Source organism: Cydia amplana, chromosome 26 (assembly GCF_948474715.1).
Source record: "Cydia amplana chromosome 26, ilCydAmpl1.1, whole genome shotgun sequence".
NCBI lineage: Eukaryota > Metazoa > Arthropoda > Insecta > Lepidoptera > Tortricidae > Cydia > Cydia amplana.
Genome location: NC_086094.1, coordinates 3,921,657 through 3,935,620, shown reverse-complemented (window position 1 = coordinate 3,935,620; position 13,964 = coordinate 3,921,657). Strand labels below are relative to the sequence as shown.

Genomic DNA, 13,964 nt, shown 5'->3' with positions numbered 1-13,964 from the left:
TATTTATTTGGTTATAGCTATAAAATGCATTTAATCGTTTGTACGCTTTACTAACGCGAACGCGAGCTAATGGACCTAAACAAACCTTACTTAAAATTGTGAAGGTTACTTTGAGAGCTTAAGCCATATCATAATACTCATGTGGGCACTAGTTACGACGCTTTTTGGTGCTCTTGGCGTTCAAATGGTAAATGTAGAATTGCCACAGAGCTTTATCAATGATATTTGTATAGGTGCAGCTCATTCTGCTTATATTCATGTTTAGCTATCATCAAGTGACCTTAATTGTACTCATTATTGTCTATATATGCAGTATGAGTAGTTTACCTTATCTGGTGCCTACTAGTAGACATAAACTTGATTGTTTCTGAACGCTAAAGTGGCTTAATTTATGTAAACCATTCATAGACATAGCTTAATTCTGAATATTCAGTCTTCTCTTTCCAGATTAAGAATAAGGTACTTAATTCGAAACCTTAGCTCATCGCATATTTGTTTTTAACCAAAATGAAAATTTGTGTTTATTTTGTGATTTTACATTATTTGCAATAACTGTGCGGAACCATGGGGTCCCCGACCTTTTGCCGGGCACCCGTGGGCCCAAAGCCAACAGCGCAGATGCCGTTTAAGAGGAACCTATTTTATCCAATGCTAGGGTCAACACTTTGTCGAATATATTTGATATTTATGTATATTTATCCTCCTTATGACCTAAGGGTAGGTAATTGTAACTTTTTGATATCAAATATACGCAGAATAGTCAATTATTTTGTATTCTGAAGTGCATATAATATTACTGGATTTGGGCCAGTGTGCTTTTGTATACTATATCTCTGGCCTACTATATAGGCTAGTCTATTAACATCCCGCCTCCTGGAAGGCAGTATACAGACTTCTTAGATATATTCACGGTAGTGCTAAGAGTGTGGACCTGGTTTTCCGACACTTGACTGCATGAGATTATTTTTTCAGGTCTCGAGCAAGAAGGGTGCCTAGATAGGTTGAGGTCCTCAACTTGTGGATTTGGTAGGAGCAAGACACAGACGGGGTGTAATTAGTTAATCCACCATGTTTCAAGAGATTCATGTGCATTCATGCCTTCAGGTTACACTGTAGAGACAGACTAACACTTTGGCAGAGTTTTGCTAACATATAATAAATGATTGCATTTGTTTGGGTGTACAATTACATGTTCCACACCAAAAACATAATTATTTATATATTTCAATCTATTTTTGAAAGGTTTGCGTTTCAAAATAGCTTCGCCTTTTCGCAAGGCGTGCTCCTGTTCCCCTATTTTATTGTGCAAAGCGAACAGTATCACAATGCTATAATTTTGTATAAATTGAGAACTAGAGGGTCATGCCCTAGACGTGACCGCCCAGAAACTGTGCTAGAACCGTTCGTGCAAACCATTCAGTCACTATTTTTAAAAACCTTTTGTAGTGGGTACATTCCACGGTCTTAAATTTATTAAACGTGTAGTATCAAACTATGACAAGTCATGATAAGTGAAATAAGTGATAACAGTATCTGGTCCGTGCATAGAAGCACTTGCCCTTGAGGTTAGGGCATGGGTAGTTTATTATAAACTTAATCCGTGCATAGGAGCACTTACGATACAGGTGGTTTAAAACTTCCAGGGTCACAATACAGACACAAGGGTGTAAAATACATAATTCATAAACGCCCGTTAGGCCAGTTTTGTATATTTTATTTCAAACATGCTTGTGCAGCACCGCCAGCACATGATAATTTTCCTAATATACCATGGCAGTCAGGGATATAATAATTATGTAAAAAGGTAGGTAACCTTGGTCATGTCGTGTACATAGGTAGGTACTCGTAAACATGTTAACTGAAAGACAAGTGCTCTCCAGCCAAATGTAATTTATGCAACTGTGAGCTGCTCTTACATTGGGATCATATGTATTTATTTCTAGTCTGTCATATTGTAGCAGGCCTAGACTTCAAAGGTTTATAGATGTTTATAGGGCCGTTAAACGGACCCTTTGTACACCTTGAGCAGGCTGTTTGTTTCACACCATGGGTAATATATATTGTAAACATAGCTTATTTCAGAATGGAATCGTAAGCTCTGTCGTGTCGTGAGCTTACCGAGCCTGATTTAATTAGAGTCCACAGATTGTATGGACCTTGGAGGATTGACCACTCCTTATTCTAATTATCAATATTCTGCCTGGGCTTATAGTCGAAATTAGGTGACTAAATCTCTTAGTATTATCTATGCCACCCAAGTTATGAGGCTTAGCGTCTCCAGACCACAATTTTATATTAGGGTGCAAAGATTTTTTCATCTTTAAAATAAAAATGAGTCGAGATAGGCCTGGAATCTTAGGTTTTTATTTTACCTATTATAATCTTAGAAATGTTATGTAAATGGAAAGCAGTTTTCACTTTTACCACAGTTAATTAGCCCATTTTCGGGTTTAGCCAATAGGGTGTTCGGGACCCTTGAAATAGATTGGTAAACAAAAATGAAAACTCTAATAACGAAGCCTTGCCTATTTCGACTGATTTTTAGCCAAAACATTATTTTAAACCATTTTTACTTTCTCTAAAAAGAGATATTTACAACTTAATCTTTGTAATATTTTTGTGATTGTGGTCTACTCGCACGCCTGTGTTATGACCATATCATTTATATTTCTGTGAATATGTCTGACGTGCCTTGCGCAGGCTTACATAGGTTATAATATCATCATCAATAACTTGACGTCAGTTTGTGAACGAATCAAAGATTCTTTTGGCACACCTTACGCAGGTGTAAACATGGCAGCCTTGCGCAGGTTTAGATAGGTAGGTACATAATATATTGGTTTCATCACAAATAACTTGACGTTAGTTTGTGAACGAATCAAAGATTTTTTTTTTCTTTTTTTTGGCACACCTTACGCAGGTGTAAACATGGCAGCCTTGCGCAGGTTTAGATAGGTACATAATATATTGGTTTCATCACAAATAACTTGACGTTAGTTTGTGAACGAATAAAAGATTCTCTTAGGCGCACCTTAGCAGGTGGAACCATAACAAACGTAAGTTTAAGAATAAGTATCATTCAAATCAAATACCCTGAGTTTATGGGTAATATTCCCTAAGTTGCGGGTTCCTTGCTCGACAAGGTGAAAGGCTTTACGCAGGCTTTAACAGGCACTTTTAGAAAGTGTCATTCACGGTGACGTACAGATTTGCCAAAACTAAACTTTAACTCTACAGTTAACTAATATAATTTGACAATATGAACCAAACCATGCGTCTTCGTCAATGAATCAATCTAAAGATTCCCGTATCGTTAATGCCCTTCCATGTCACAGGTTTCCGATTTTATTTGAAACGTTTAATTTAAGTGTACTATTTATGTAGGTAGGTAAGTAGGCTTAAGAATTGACCCTCTTGTATGTAGTTACGTATAGAATTAATAATCAAGTTATTCAAATTCAAAATAACACAAGCACATATAGCACCTACATGCAAGAGTTCTTTTCCTTAACCTTTAAAGCTGTAAGTACCTGCTAAGTTATATATTTAAGTAGGTACCTACCTACATAAATCAAAGATCTAGTTGGAGAGATATAAGTTGATAGATACAGAGTGAAATACTTCACGAATTCGCATGTCATTCTTGCGCAGAGCCATGCTAATCTCTCTCTATGTCTAGTCAGATTTAAGTTTATGTACTGCCGAAGTACTCACTTTCCACAAAAATAAATGCAATGTTTGCGATGTAGGTTTGTTCGTTACCTTGTGTCCCTTAGAGCGGAAATATCGTCGACTCCTATTCGGGTACACGTTATTTATCAGCAAGTTTATTACCAAAAAATTAATTTTGCAATATTATATTAACCCGGAACGGGATAAAAAGATAAATTGCTGATAGATACTTGGACAGATAAAAACCCTACACGTCTATAAGCTTCTACCTTAATACGTAGGTTCTACGTAACACGTATTAACTATCCGATCCATTCGTATTCGAAAACACAAATCACTTGAAAGGGTATACCTCCACACATCACCATTTAAGTATTATATAATTTCAACCGTTATTATACACACACAAAGATTTAAACTAACAAGACTCGGAAGAGACTTAATAAAATTAAATTATAATGGTGACACGTGCACGCTTTACCAGCTCGATGTGTTTTCTACCATGTGATTTTAGTATTTTCATTGGCATAGCCACGGTGCGCGCAGGCAGCCTTTGAAAACACTTGCACATCACTATTCCGGATCATTTTTATTTGCTAGATAGTTTAACGGACAACTAAATTTAAATATTTATTTCGAACGGCAAAAGCCGTTAGAAACTGTTTTTCAATATAGTCAGCTAAACTGGGGTACAAATTCAAAAACTCACCAGCAGTTTAGCTTCACGACCTTCCAGATGGAAAAACAGCAAGCCAATGAGGTAATTTGCGTTTGTTTCTAACTGTCAAAATTGTCAAACGCAACTGCCTGAAGTGGTGGGGGTGTGGGAGAGAGATGGACGTATATGCTAGAAAAGGACAATACGACTAACTACAGTGTTGCCACTCTCAATATATTACTTTAGGTTCCGAATATCGGTACAGTTGTTTAATGTACGCATTGTCTGGCTCCGTGTGCAAATATTTAATCCCATGTTTAAATTCCTATCCAGACGGGACAATTTTTCGCCAATCCGATTAAATTGTCCGATCAAAGCAGGCCGGGCGGACGCAAACGTCAATATTGCTCACCGATAAAATGGAGGTGAAGACGCAAGAATACCTATTTGTGATGCTAGTATTTTCGTTTTTGTGCATTTTTATAAATTTAAAGGGCTCAAATATCACCTTAAATCTAAAATTGGTGATTAAATTGGAGATGATTGACGCCAATTTCATTTCGGTCGATTTGATCATGCCGTCTGGACTCCATATTGTTTGAAAATATCCGTTCGTTTCTGAACGTACCTTTGTGCCACATTTGACAGTAAAGTGACAGGTTGTTTATAAGTTTTATAATATAACCTAAAAGTTAAAATTGCACGTGAAACCAAAACGTTGTGCTGTAATTTTAAGCAGTGCTTGTGTATCGCGTAAACAATGACGGAATTAACAATAGATTCGGTTTATACAAAGGGGCCGATCTATCCAATGTTAATAAACTTTCAAAACGGTTACCCGAACGAAGACTTCGAAAGTAAATGCTCAATCATACAAGAGAACGGGACTAAAACGATAGCTACTGAGCTTGATGAGCTTGTTTACTATGGTAAAGAGGAAAACGAAGATTTGGGTAAGACCCTGATACTGGCTAGAGACAGGAAAACCGGTAAAGTACGCCTTATAGAGGTGGGCTGCGCTGAGCTCATACCATATCACAAAGTCGATTTGAATGCATCGCAACAGGTAACCAGCAAATTAGAGCTGAGTAGGAAGTTCGGATCTAAAAAACAAAAGAAGCAAATGGAACAGAAGGAGAAATTAAAAGTAAATGTACAAACCGTTACGGAACAGATGGAAAATGTGACTGCGAATATTACTATTGACCAACTAGACCTATCTAAGTATAATAAGAACGATTCTGAAGAATTCTACATACCACATATAGACAGAGATGCGACTAAAGTTGAAGATGTATATCCTGTAGAGAAAATTATGTCTGAAGAAGAATATGACAATATATACACAGAACTGAAGCAAGAACAGCATGAAGAACATTACCATCCATATATAAAGGCTTTAGTTAAAGGCCGGACGTTGTCTCACGAGTTAAAAGTGCTGGCGGTTTACACTAGTGAGCTGCTTAAATTTTTACAGCTCGGGTGCCACGATATAAGAAAAAAAGACTTTAAAGTATGTAATTTTTCAAACACTATAAACAACATTGCAATGAAAAACTTTACGGAATATACTAAAGCTGTAAATAGGTCTAGAATTAGATCGATGCAGTTGAAAGATAAGCTCATATGTCACATAATGGTGTTTGTGTTGATATTAAATAATTTTAAAGTTGAACTTGAACCTTTATGTGCAGCTATGAAGATATCGCCTAAGACTCAGCCTTGCATCAATAAGATTCGTCTTATTGGAGCATACGTAGTACATACGGAAGGACGTAAGATGGTGCAATTGAAATTGCCGTTGGCTCCAAAAACTTCTTTCATGAGAAGGAAAAGTACTAAGTTTTAATTATTTGATAAACCTGATTTTTAACACCCACGCAAAAAGAGGGGTGATACATCTTTGATGCCAATGTCTCTCATACTGCAACATAGCTCTCATACAGATGGACCGATTTTGGTGCGTTTTTTTTACGTGAAAGCGAATTTCCTTGCGGTGGTTCTTAGCTATGTTTGATAAAAATCGATCCAGCGGTTTAAAGAGTATCAGCTCTTTTTCAAAATGATGTAAGGCATTTTTATGCTTACGGGTTTTTTTTATTGAAATGTAACAGTTAGGTTCAAGGTCAAATGTTATCATGGTTTAGTGAAAAATATTGTTGGTGGGCAGCAATTATATGGGGCATTATCTATGAAAAGGGACGTTATTGTCGATGGCGCTTACGCCGCACAGCGTCGCGCGGCATTGTATTTATATCGGAGCTTCGTTAATAATGGCGTAAGCGCCATCGACAATAAGGTCCCTTTTCATAGATAACGTCACGTTTTGTTTTTATTATCCGGTACGACAGTAGCATAGTTTGTTAGAAATGTTGTAAAATGTTCTACAAACATGCTTAGTAGATGGCCCATTATGGAAGGGCTTAAAAATACTACAGAAATGCATGTTTGCTTAATTTAAACACCATAAAATCAGGGTTTAAAGAAAATGAAACCTACAATGTCCCAGGCCCATTTTTGTAGATGGCTGATATCAGAATCATGTTTAAATTAAAATATGATATGTTACTAAAGATAGGACACTTAGCCATAGATTAGTATATGTTATTTGGCCATCTATATCGCACGCGCATTATTATATTGCTATCCCGTTCGCACAGTGTCATTGACCGCCGTCATCATGGGCGGAACAGCAATATTAATTAGGTGCAAGTTCTAGGCGGTTCTATGTACGAAATTCCTCGTATTAAGCGACCTTTCTTTAATTGTTCCATGAAGTTGTAGTCTTATTGACATTAAGATAATATACCTTACTGTATTAGCATAAATATTAAAATTGTAATGACCAGTTGTTAAATAATTTCGAGTATTTAGTGTGATTTATTAGTGTTGTAAAGAATTTACCTCTTTTTAGCAAGTAGGTTTGAAAGACAACGCAGTAGTCAGTATAAAAACTATAAAATACACCCCAGGCCGTAGAAACATGAGATACCTATTAACCTTTTGGACGCCAATGAGTCCAATGACCGATAAATCTGCCACAGACCACAAATCAACACCGACCTACGTGCATATACATAAAGTTCAACTTCAGTTTTGACACTTCAATGATGTGGCGTCTGAGTGGCAGCTTTTGTGTTTGACACGGCGTCGAAAAGGTTAATGAAAACCACATTGTTTCCATACCTTTGGCCTGGGGTGTATACAACTATACACAGACACGCAGACGTCCCAGACCCAACCCAAATATGTAATGTAAACCTTTTAACCGCCATAGAATACGTCATCGAGCGTGCTCGTGTCGCCGGGGGGTACGAAGTTACATGAAGTTTTGTCTTATTTATCAGATAGCGGCGAAATGAGCCCGATTTTGTATGTCTTAGGGTCGGTTGCACCAAACTGTTCGTATCGTTAAAGAGTTCGCAAATTTTTTATGTATGGGAAGTTTCATAGTAAAGCGCTGGGGCGCGCCGGCTGACGCTGATCAGTCTGTCAAATGTGGTTGGTGCAACTGGCCCTTATGGCCCACTGGTCTACGGCGGTTAAAAGGTTAATAGAGTCTGTGCGGAAAGAGAAGAGTCGTGAATTGTATTGGATTCCATACATTTCACGACTAGCTTTCTCTTTTCTTTCCGCACAGACTCTATTCTATAATATAGGAATAAATCAATATGCTGGTGCCGGTGTCACTGGTATTAGTTTCTTAAGGAGATATGAAATCAAATAAAATATTTTATCATAAACATTGTTTTATTTAACTTACATGTTTTTTAGACTCAGACAAACCTAGCCCGGTCACCTCATTTATAAACGACATTTTGAAATAATATGAACATTCTATTTGGTTACTAATTTTTATTGCTAGAAAGTGTAATACGAAGAAATTAGAGCGAGTAGAAGTAGGTATTACAAAAGTTCTATATACTCACTATTTTCTTTATATAACAATTCTTAGCAACAAAAACTAGTTCAGGCGCCATCAGGCATCGGAACGGCCAAGATGTTCCAACGTCTGTTCAGATATTTGTGAGCACCTTAGCCGCTCCAATATCTCTGATGGCGATTCGACTGTACCAGACATAGATATATGTTACGTTAATGTGAATGCCAATTGCCAAGTTTTATAAAAATGGGGTTGGCATTGGCACCTGGAAAAGATTTGTATAGATGGCGCCATCGCCAGCTGCTTCTAGCTGTCTCTAGTTTTGTTCCATAAAATTGGGCCGTAAAATTCTAATAAAAATAAAAAACCGGCCAAGTGCGAGTCGGCCTCCCACACGGAGGGTTCCGCACCATCAACAAAAAATAGAGCAAAAAAAAACGTGTTTGTTGTATGGGAGCCCCCCTTAAATATTTATTTTATTTTTAGTATTTGTTGTTATAGCGGCAACAGAGATACATCATTTGTGAAAATTTCAACCGTCTAGCTATCGCGGTTCATGAGATACAGCCTGGTGACAGACGGACGGACAGCGAAGTCTTAGTAATAGGGTCCCGTTTTTTACCCTTTGGGTACGGAACCCTAACAAGAGTTTCCAAGCTACTATCCGTAAGATTGACAGATAAAACCTATACTAGCGCCATCTGTAAAGTAAAATACATCGACCGACCAACCCCATTGTATGGGAGCGGTTTTAGGGTAATTAGCGTCCACGGTGTAGCTGCCTTCTTAAATACTATACATACAAAATTATAATACTCGTACTTATGGTAGTTACTATTAGTTACCCTAATATTTACTTACATTTCACAAAGACAAGTAAATAATAAAGATTTAGAATCTGCACAAAAAAGGGACGCCGCACTACGTAAGACACGATGATGGAGGTATCACCATCTCATTTCTTCGTATCGCTCGACAGTTACTAAATTCAGGAAAACAATGAGAAAACTCTCTATTGGACTTGGAGCTGGCTAAAATGCCTCATTTTGATATAAACTTCTATCGCAAAGAAAGCGGATTTGTGTAGACTTTACAACTTACAAGTCTCTTACCTCGTCTCTGATTGTAAGATAAAAATGTGAATATATGAATTTTAAAAATATGAAAGCAAATAAAAATATGTTGATCTTAAATATATTCTCACTTAATTTATATAATACTAATTATTGCTTTAAATAAATTGATTATTGAGATACAGTCAATATAACTCTGTTTAATATTTTTATGTAAGTCGACAAGTTCATCTTATTACCTCTACTCTAAAGCCCCGTCTCCATATCGCGCGGCAAACCATCGAACATTGGCTCGCGCGGCAGCCGCGCGCAATGGATAACGGGCTGCCGCGCGAGCCAACTCGATGCGCCCGGTATCCATTGCGCGCGGCTACCGCGCAAGCCAATGTTCGATGGTTTGCCGCGCGATATGGAGACAGGGCTTAATATAGTTGCAAGCCCTGATCAATGATTATAATTATGTATTTCATAATCATGGCGACATAGGTTCAGTCTTCACAATATCTTCTATTTCCATAAGTTCATCCTTCACATTTATATCACCCGTAGTGCTCTCCGCCTCCACAGACTCCACCCGACCACTATTCGAAGCCTCGTCGCTCATCTCCGCAGTACACAACTCACTTAAAATCATCTTACTCTTAAATGCTTCCATATTGGTCGTCTTATGCCTCTGTATAGAATATTCCAAGCAGTTATAAGAAGATGAACAGCTCTCACACTTAAAAACGATAGAATCTTTCAAATGTTTAAGCTTCTGATATATGTCTAAGTAAAAATCGTTGTTGAAATTCTGTATACATTCTTCACAATTGACATTAAACATGCGTTTCTTAGAACCATATGTTGCTAGTTCCTCCGCATCAAAATCGTTATGAAACTTCTTGATATGCCGCTTTAAAGTTTTTCTTGTACTGAAATCCTTCATACATAATACGCAGCAGGGTAAAATCTTTTGCGTTACGTTCGGTACTACGTGAAATATTTCGTTGTGTTGTTCGAATTTCTCCTGTCCCGTAAAGACTAGGTTACACGATTCGCATTTGAAGATCTGGTCTTTAGCTAAGTGTTTCGTCTGGAGATGGATTGATAACGCTTCATTGGAACTGAATGATACAGAGCAGCGATCGCAGGGGTATGTGTTCATGTTGAAAGAATGGAGTAGCTTGAGGTGAATCTTGCAGGATTTCGCGGATTCGAAGCGCTTGTAACAGATATGACACTGCGGGAATACTGTTGAGTTGGGATGCTTAGTCCGAACGTGCTTTCTGAGGCTCCGTTTTTCTTTAAAAAGTGTCTCGCATTCGATGCATTTGTAGCGCTGCATGCCTAAATGTGTGTACTCGATGTGACGACGAATATTCCTTTTAGATTTAAACTGTTTCTCACAATAGTCACATTTGGACCAGGAGTCGTTGTTGTGTACAATTTTGATGTGTGAAGCTAGATAATATTTGTTGTTACAGATTTTTCCGCATAATCCGCAAGCTACAACTTCATCAGTAGTGTGTTTTAGTTTCATATGGTGCTTTAAAGAGCGGTCACTGTAATACATCCTATCGCAGTGAGGACATTTAAAGCCAGCCTCAGTGTCTTCCGGGTTAGTCGAAGACACATCATTGTCAGCTATTTGTGCTTGTGGATGAAAGATCCTGATGTGAAACTCTAGACTTGAGATGTCTGTAAATAATTTGTCGCAGTAGTTGCAGTGGTTTACGTTTGGCGGAGGCAGGCAAATCTTTTTATGCTCAAACATGGTTTCTTTGCTGTAGAATTTTGAGAAGCAAACGTTACAGGTTGACAGCGAATATTCTTTATCATGACTGGTTCTCATATGATCTTTAAGTTCATAGACAGAGTTAAACACACTATTGCAATTCTCGCAGTTATAAAAGCTTTCTTTCTCACTCTTCCCCATCTGTTTTAGCAAGGAATTTCTGCAGTACTCGTAGAACATCTTAAAAGTATGATCGGATTTGACATGTCGGCGTAAAGAAGGTTCGTCATCAAAGAATTGTTCGCAATATTCGCAATGGAATTCTTGAAGCTGCACTTTGAAATCATAGTTATAATAATCAGCAGGATCTTGTTCCATATTAAAGTCTGTTTTATATTCTTGGTCTGTATTATGCCTGGTTCTGGCGTGCCGACGCAAGCTTTGATTCGATGTATAAACTTTAGGGCACAGTGTACATCTGAACTCTCCTTTTTCTCCGTGATACATTTCTATATGTCGCTTCAGATTCCTGTTATTTGTGTATACTTTTTCACATAGATGACATTTGATAATTCCTTTCAAAATGTTATGAGTTGCCTGTATATGAGCTAAGAGGGAGTGTTTGCCTTTAAAGGATCTCTTGCAGTAATCGCAGGTTGGGTATTGAACATCGGGGTTATGTAGTTGGTTTACATGTCTTTTCAAGTTCCTTTCCGTTGTAAAAGTCTTGCCACAAGTGGGGCACTGTATCTGAGGCCCGACGCCTTGGAGGTGGACGGTGACCATGTGTGAGACAACATTTTGTTTTCTAGTGAAGATTCGTCCGCAGATGTCGCATTCGGGGTAAGGTTGCATGAAGCGGTTGTGTCCTCGGCTGAGATGGAGCTGGAGGCCGGCCAGGCTCCCGAACCTCGTGTCGCATATCTCGCAGTAGCATGTGGAGTTCATGTGGCAGTTCTCTATATGTGTTTCGAGGTTGTATTTTCTGGTGAACGTGCGGGTGCAGTAGTCGCAGACATATTCTGCCATTGTAGAAGTTTTACCATTAAATCAGCAGCTGGTTTTTGTCTTATGTCTATAAGCACATTGTTTTATTAGTAATCAGTCTTGATTGCAGTGATGTAGAACATGATGTTGCAATGTTTCTTATCTGAAAATTATAATATGTCTTATATAGTATTTGCATATTATATTATATAGCCCAGATCTCTAATATTACTTTAGATTGCTATTCAGTAGGATGTAGAACCTTGCTAATCCAGATGGGCAAACAAACTGTCTGCCTGTTGACAGATTACCGAAGTTTATGCTATAATAATTACTTATTGTATCTATGTTTTAATTTGAAGATATTATTTCGATAAAACAAAGCATATAAAGATAATGATAATGAAAAAAATCATTACTTCATTTTGAAAACTCTTAATTGTGGATAATATATCAAAATTTCGTGACTATGAAAGTCGTTTTGTTCGGTCCGAGACCAGATTACAGCAATACCCAGATCATTGCGTGTATGGATAAGTGAGGCTGTACTGTATTCATTTTATAACCCAGTATGGGTAGTATGCTTCACATACCCTCCTAAAAAAAATTATACAATTTCTATAACTTAGTATTTTTTTACAATATCAAATTACAAAGTTAATTGATGGAGGAAATAAGGACATTCTTAGTTAAACATAAAACAATAAAAATAATCAATAAACTGTGAAATCCATCACAAATTATTTTTTTATATGCGTTCAAAAGTTCAAAACGCGCAAGCTAAGTTATGTTTCAAAAGAAGGTTGTCCATGTTACTAAGGATGTGTTTAACTAAATTCAAAAATTATTAGAATTTTATATTAAATTCTAAAAGTATCTTTTGAAATAAGTACTAAACTTTCTAATTACAAAAACGAGTTATCATGGTATAAGTTACGAGAAAGTTGATTATTAAACAATTTTACTTACAACTTAAACAGTTCCATATTGTCTTGCTTCGGTGAAAACCTTCCTGATTTCACGACAATGTAAAGTATATTAGTTAAAATATAAACTTACTGAATGTAATGTAACATTATACTCTGATGGGGTAACTTCTAATACTTCTATTGTGCCTTTCAAAGTAGAATTTACATTTAAAACAGAAATACAGATGCCTGTATTTTAACGGGCGCAAATCACAAACTTATAAATACGCGCTTTGGTTAGTTTATATTAATTAGTTTTAGATATAAAGTATAAAAATCTATAAAAAATAAATCCATTAGAACCTAATCTCGACTGCAAGTACTGCAACAATGACAGGCTGACAGCTAGCCATTAGCCAAGCGTAGTGATGTACGATGTACCCAAAGACACAAAGGTACGTTCCAAACGAACATGAAACGAACGTATGTGCTTGCACACGGAACCAGTACATTGCGAATGTTATGCCTATAGCCACAAACTACTAAGAAGATACTACGTATCTATAGCGTACCATTGCGTAAGTATCTTCTTAAGGCCCCTGTACACAATGGGCCAGCGTGGGCCAGTCTGGGGGACGCATTTATGCGTTAGAGGGAGCAAGTGATATTGCTATCTCATTCTACCGCATGGCTGGGTCCCTTGGACTGGCCGACGCTGGCCCATTGTGTACAGGGGCCTTTACAATAAGAAAAGTCTGCAACGATTTTTATGGCACATGCAGTACAAGCTTCGGAGTAGCCATTAACAGGCTTTCCCCTCTGTCGAAAATAGGCGGCCAACGGTCATACACAATGTATGGACTGACGTTTATCTGACATGGCTATTTTTACGTTACGCATAAATTTGACGTTCCCCCACAAAAATCGGCAGACTGTTTTGTACAGAAGTACAAGTGTTATTTTTATACGTGATAATTTCATAGAAGTTTGACGGTTAAAATATAGCTGGTGAATCAAATCTTGTCAGTAAAAAAAGGCGCGAAATTCAAATTTTCTATGGGACGAT

General features: G+C 37.4%; 2 protein-coding genes and 1 non-coding gene across 3 annotated transcripts; 1 reads left to right on the top strand and 2 right to left on the bottom strand.

Annotated features, from left to right (window-relative positions):
• Positions 1-3,606: 3,606 nt before the first annotated feature.
• LOC134660340 (U6 spliceosomal RNA) lies at positions 3,607-3,710 on the bottom strand. The gene has a single exon (XR_010097876.1). It is a non-coding gene; the product is annotated as a U6 spliceosomal RNA (small nuclear RNA).
• A 1,285-nt stretch (positions 3,711-4,995) lies between these two features.
• On the top strand, positions 4,996-6,226 carry LOC134660148 (uncharacterized). Its single transcript, XM_063515866.1, has one exon. The coding sequence runs from the start codon at positions 5,091-5,093 to the stop codon at positions 6,177-6,179; it is 1,089 nt and encodes a 362-aa protein (XP_063371936.1). The 5' UTR covers positions 4,996-5,090; the 3' UTR covers positions 6,180-6,226.
• A 3,514-nt stretch (positions 6,227-9,740) lies between these two features.
• Positions 9,741-12,138, bottom strand: LOC134660124 (zinc finger protein 729-like). The gene has a single exon (XM_063515828.1). The coding sequence runs from the start codon at positions 12,030-12,032 to the stop codon at positions 9,759-9,761; it is 2,274 nt and encodes a 757-aa protein (XP_063371898.1). The 5' UTR covers positions 12,033-12,138; the 3' UTR covers positions 9,741-9,758.
• Between the last annotated feature and the right edge of the window lie 1,826 nt (positions 12,139-13,964).

Bases quoted from the DNA above. Each gene is read 5' to 3' on its own strand.
- LOC134660148 (XM_063515866.1), top strand. From the start codon at position 5,091: ATGACGGAATTAACAATAGATTCGGTTTATACAAAGGGGCCGATCTAT.
- LOC134660124 (XM_063515828.1), bottom strand. From the start codon at position 12,032: ATGGCAGAATATGTCTGCGACTACTGCACCCGCACGTTCACCAGAAAA.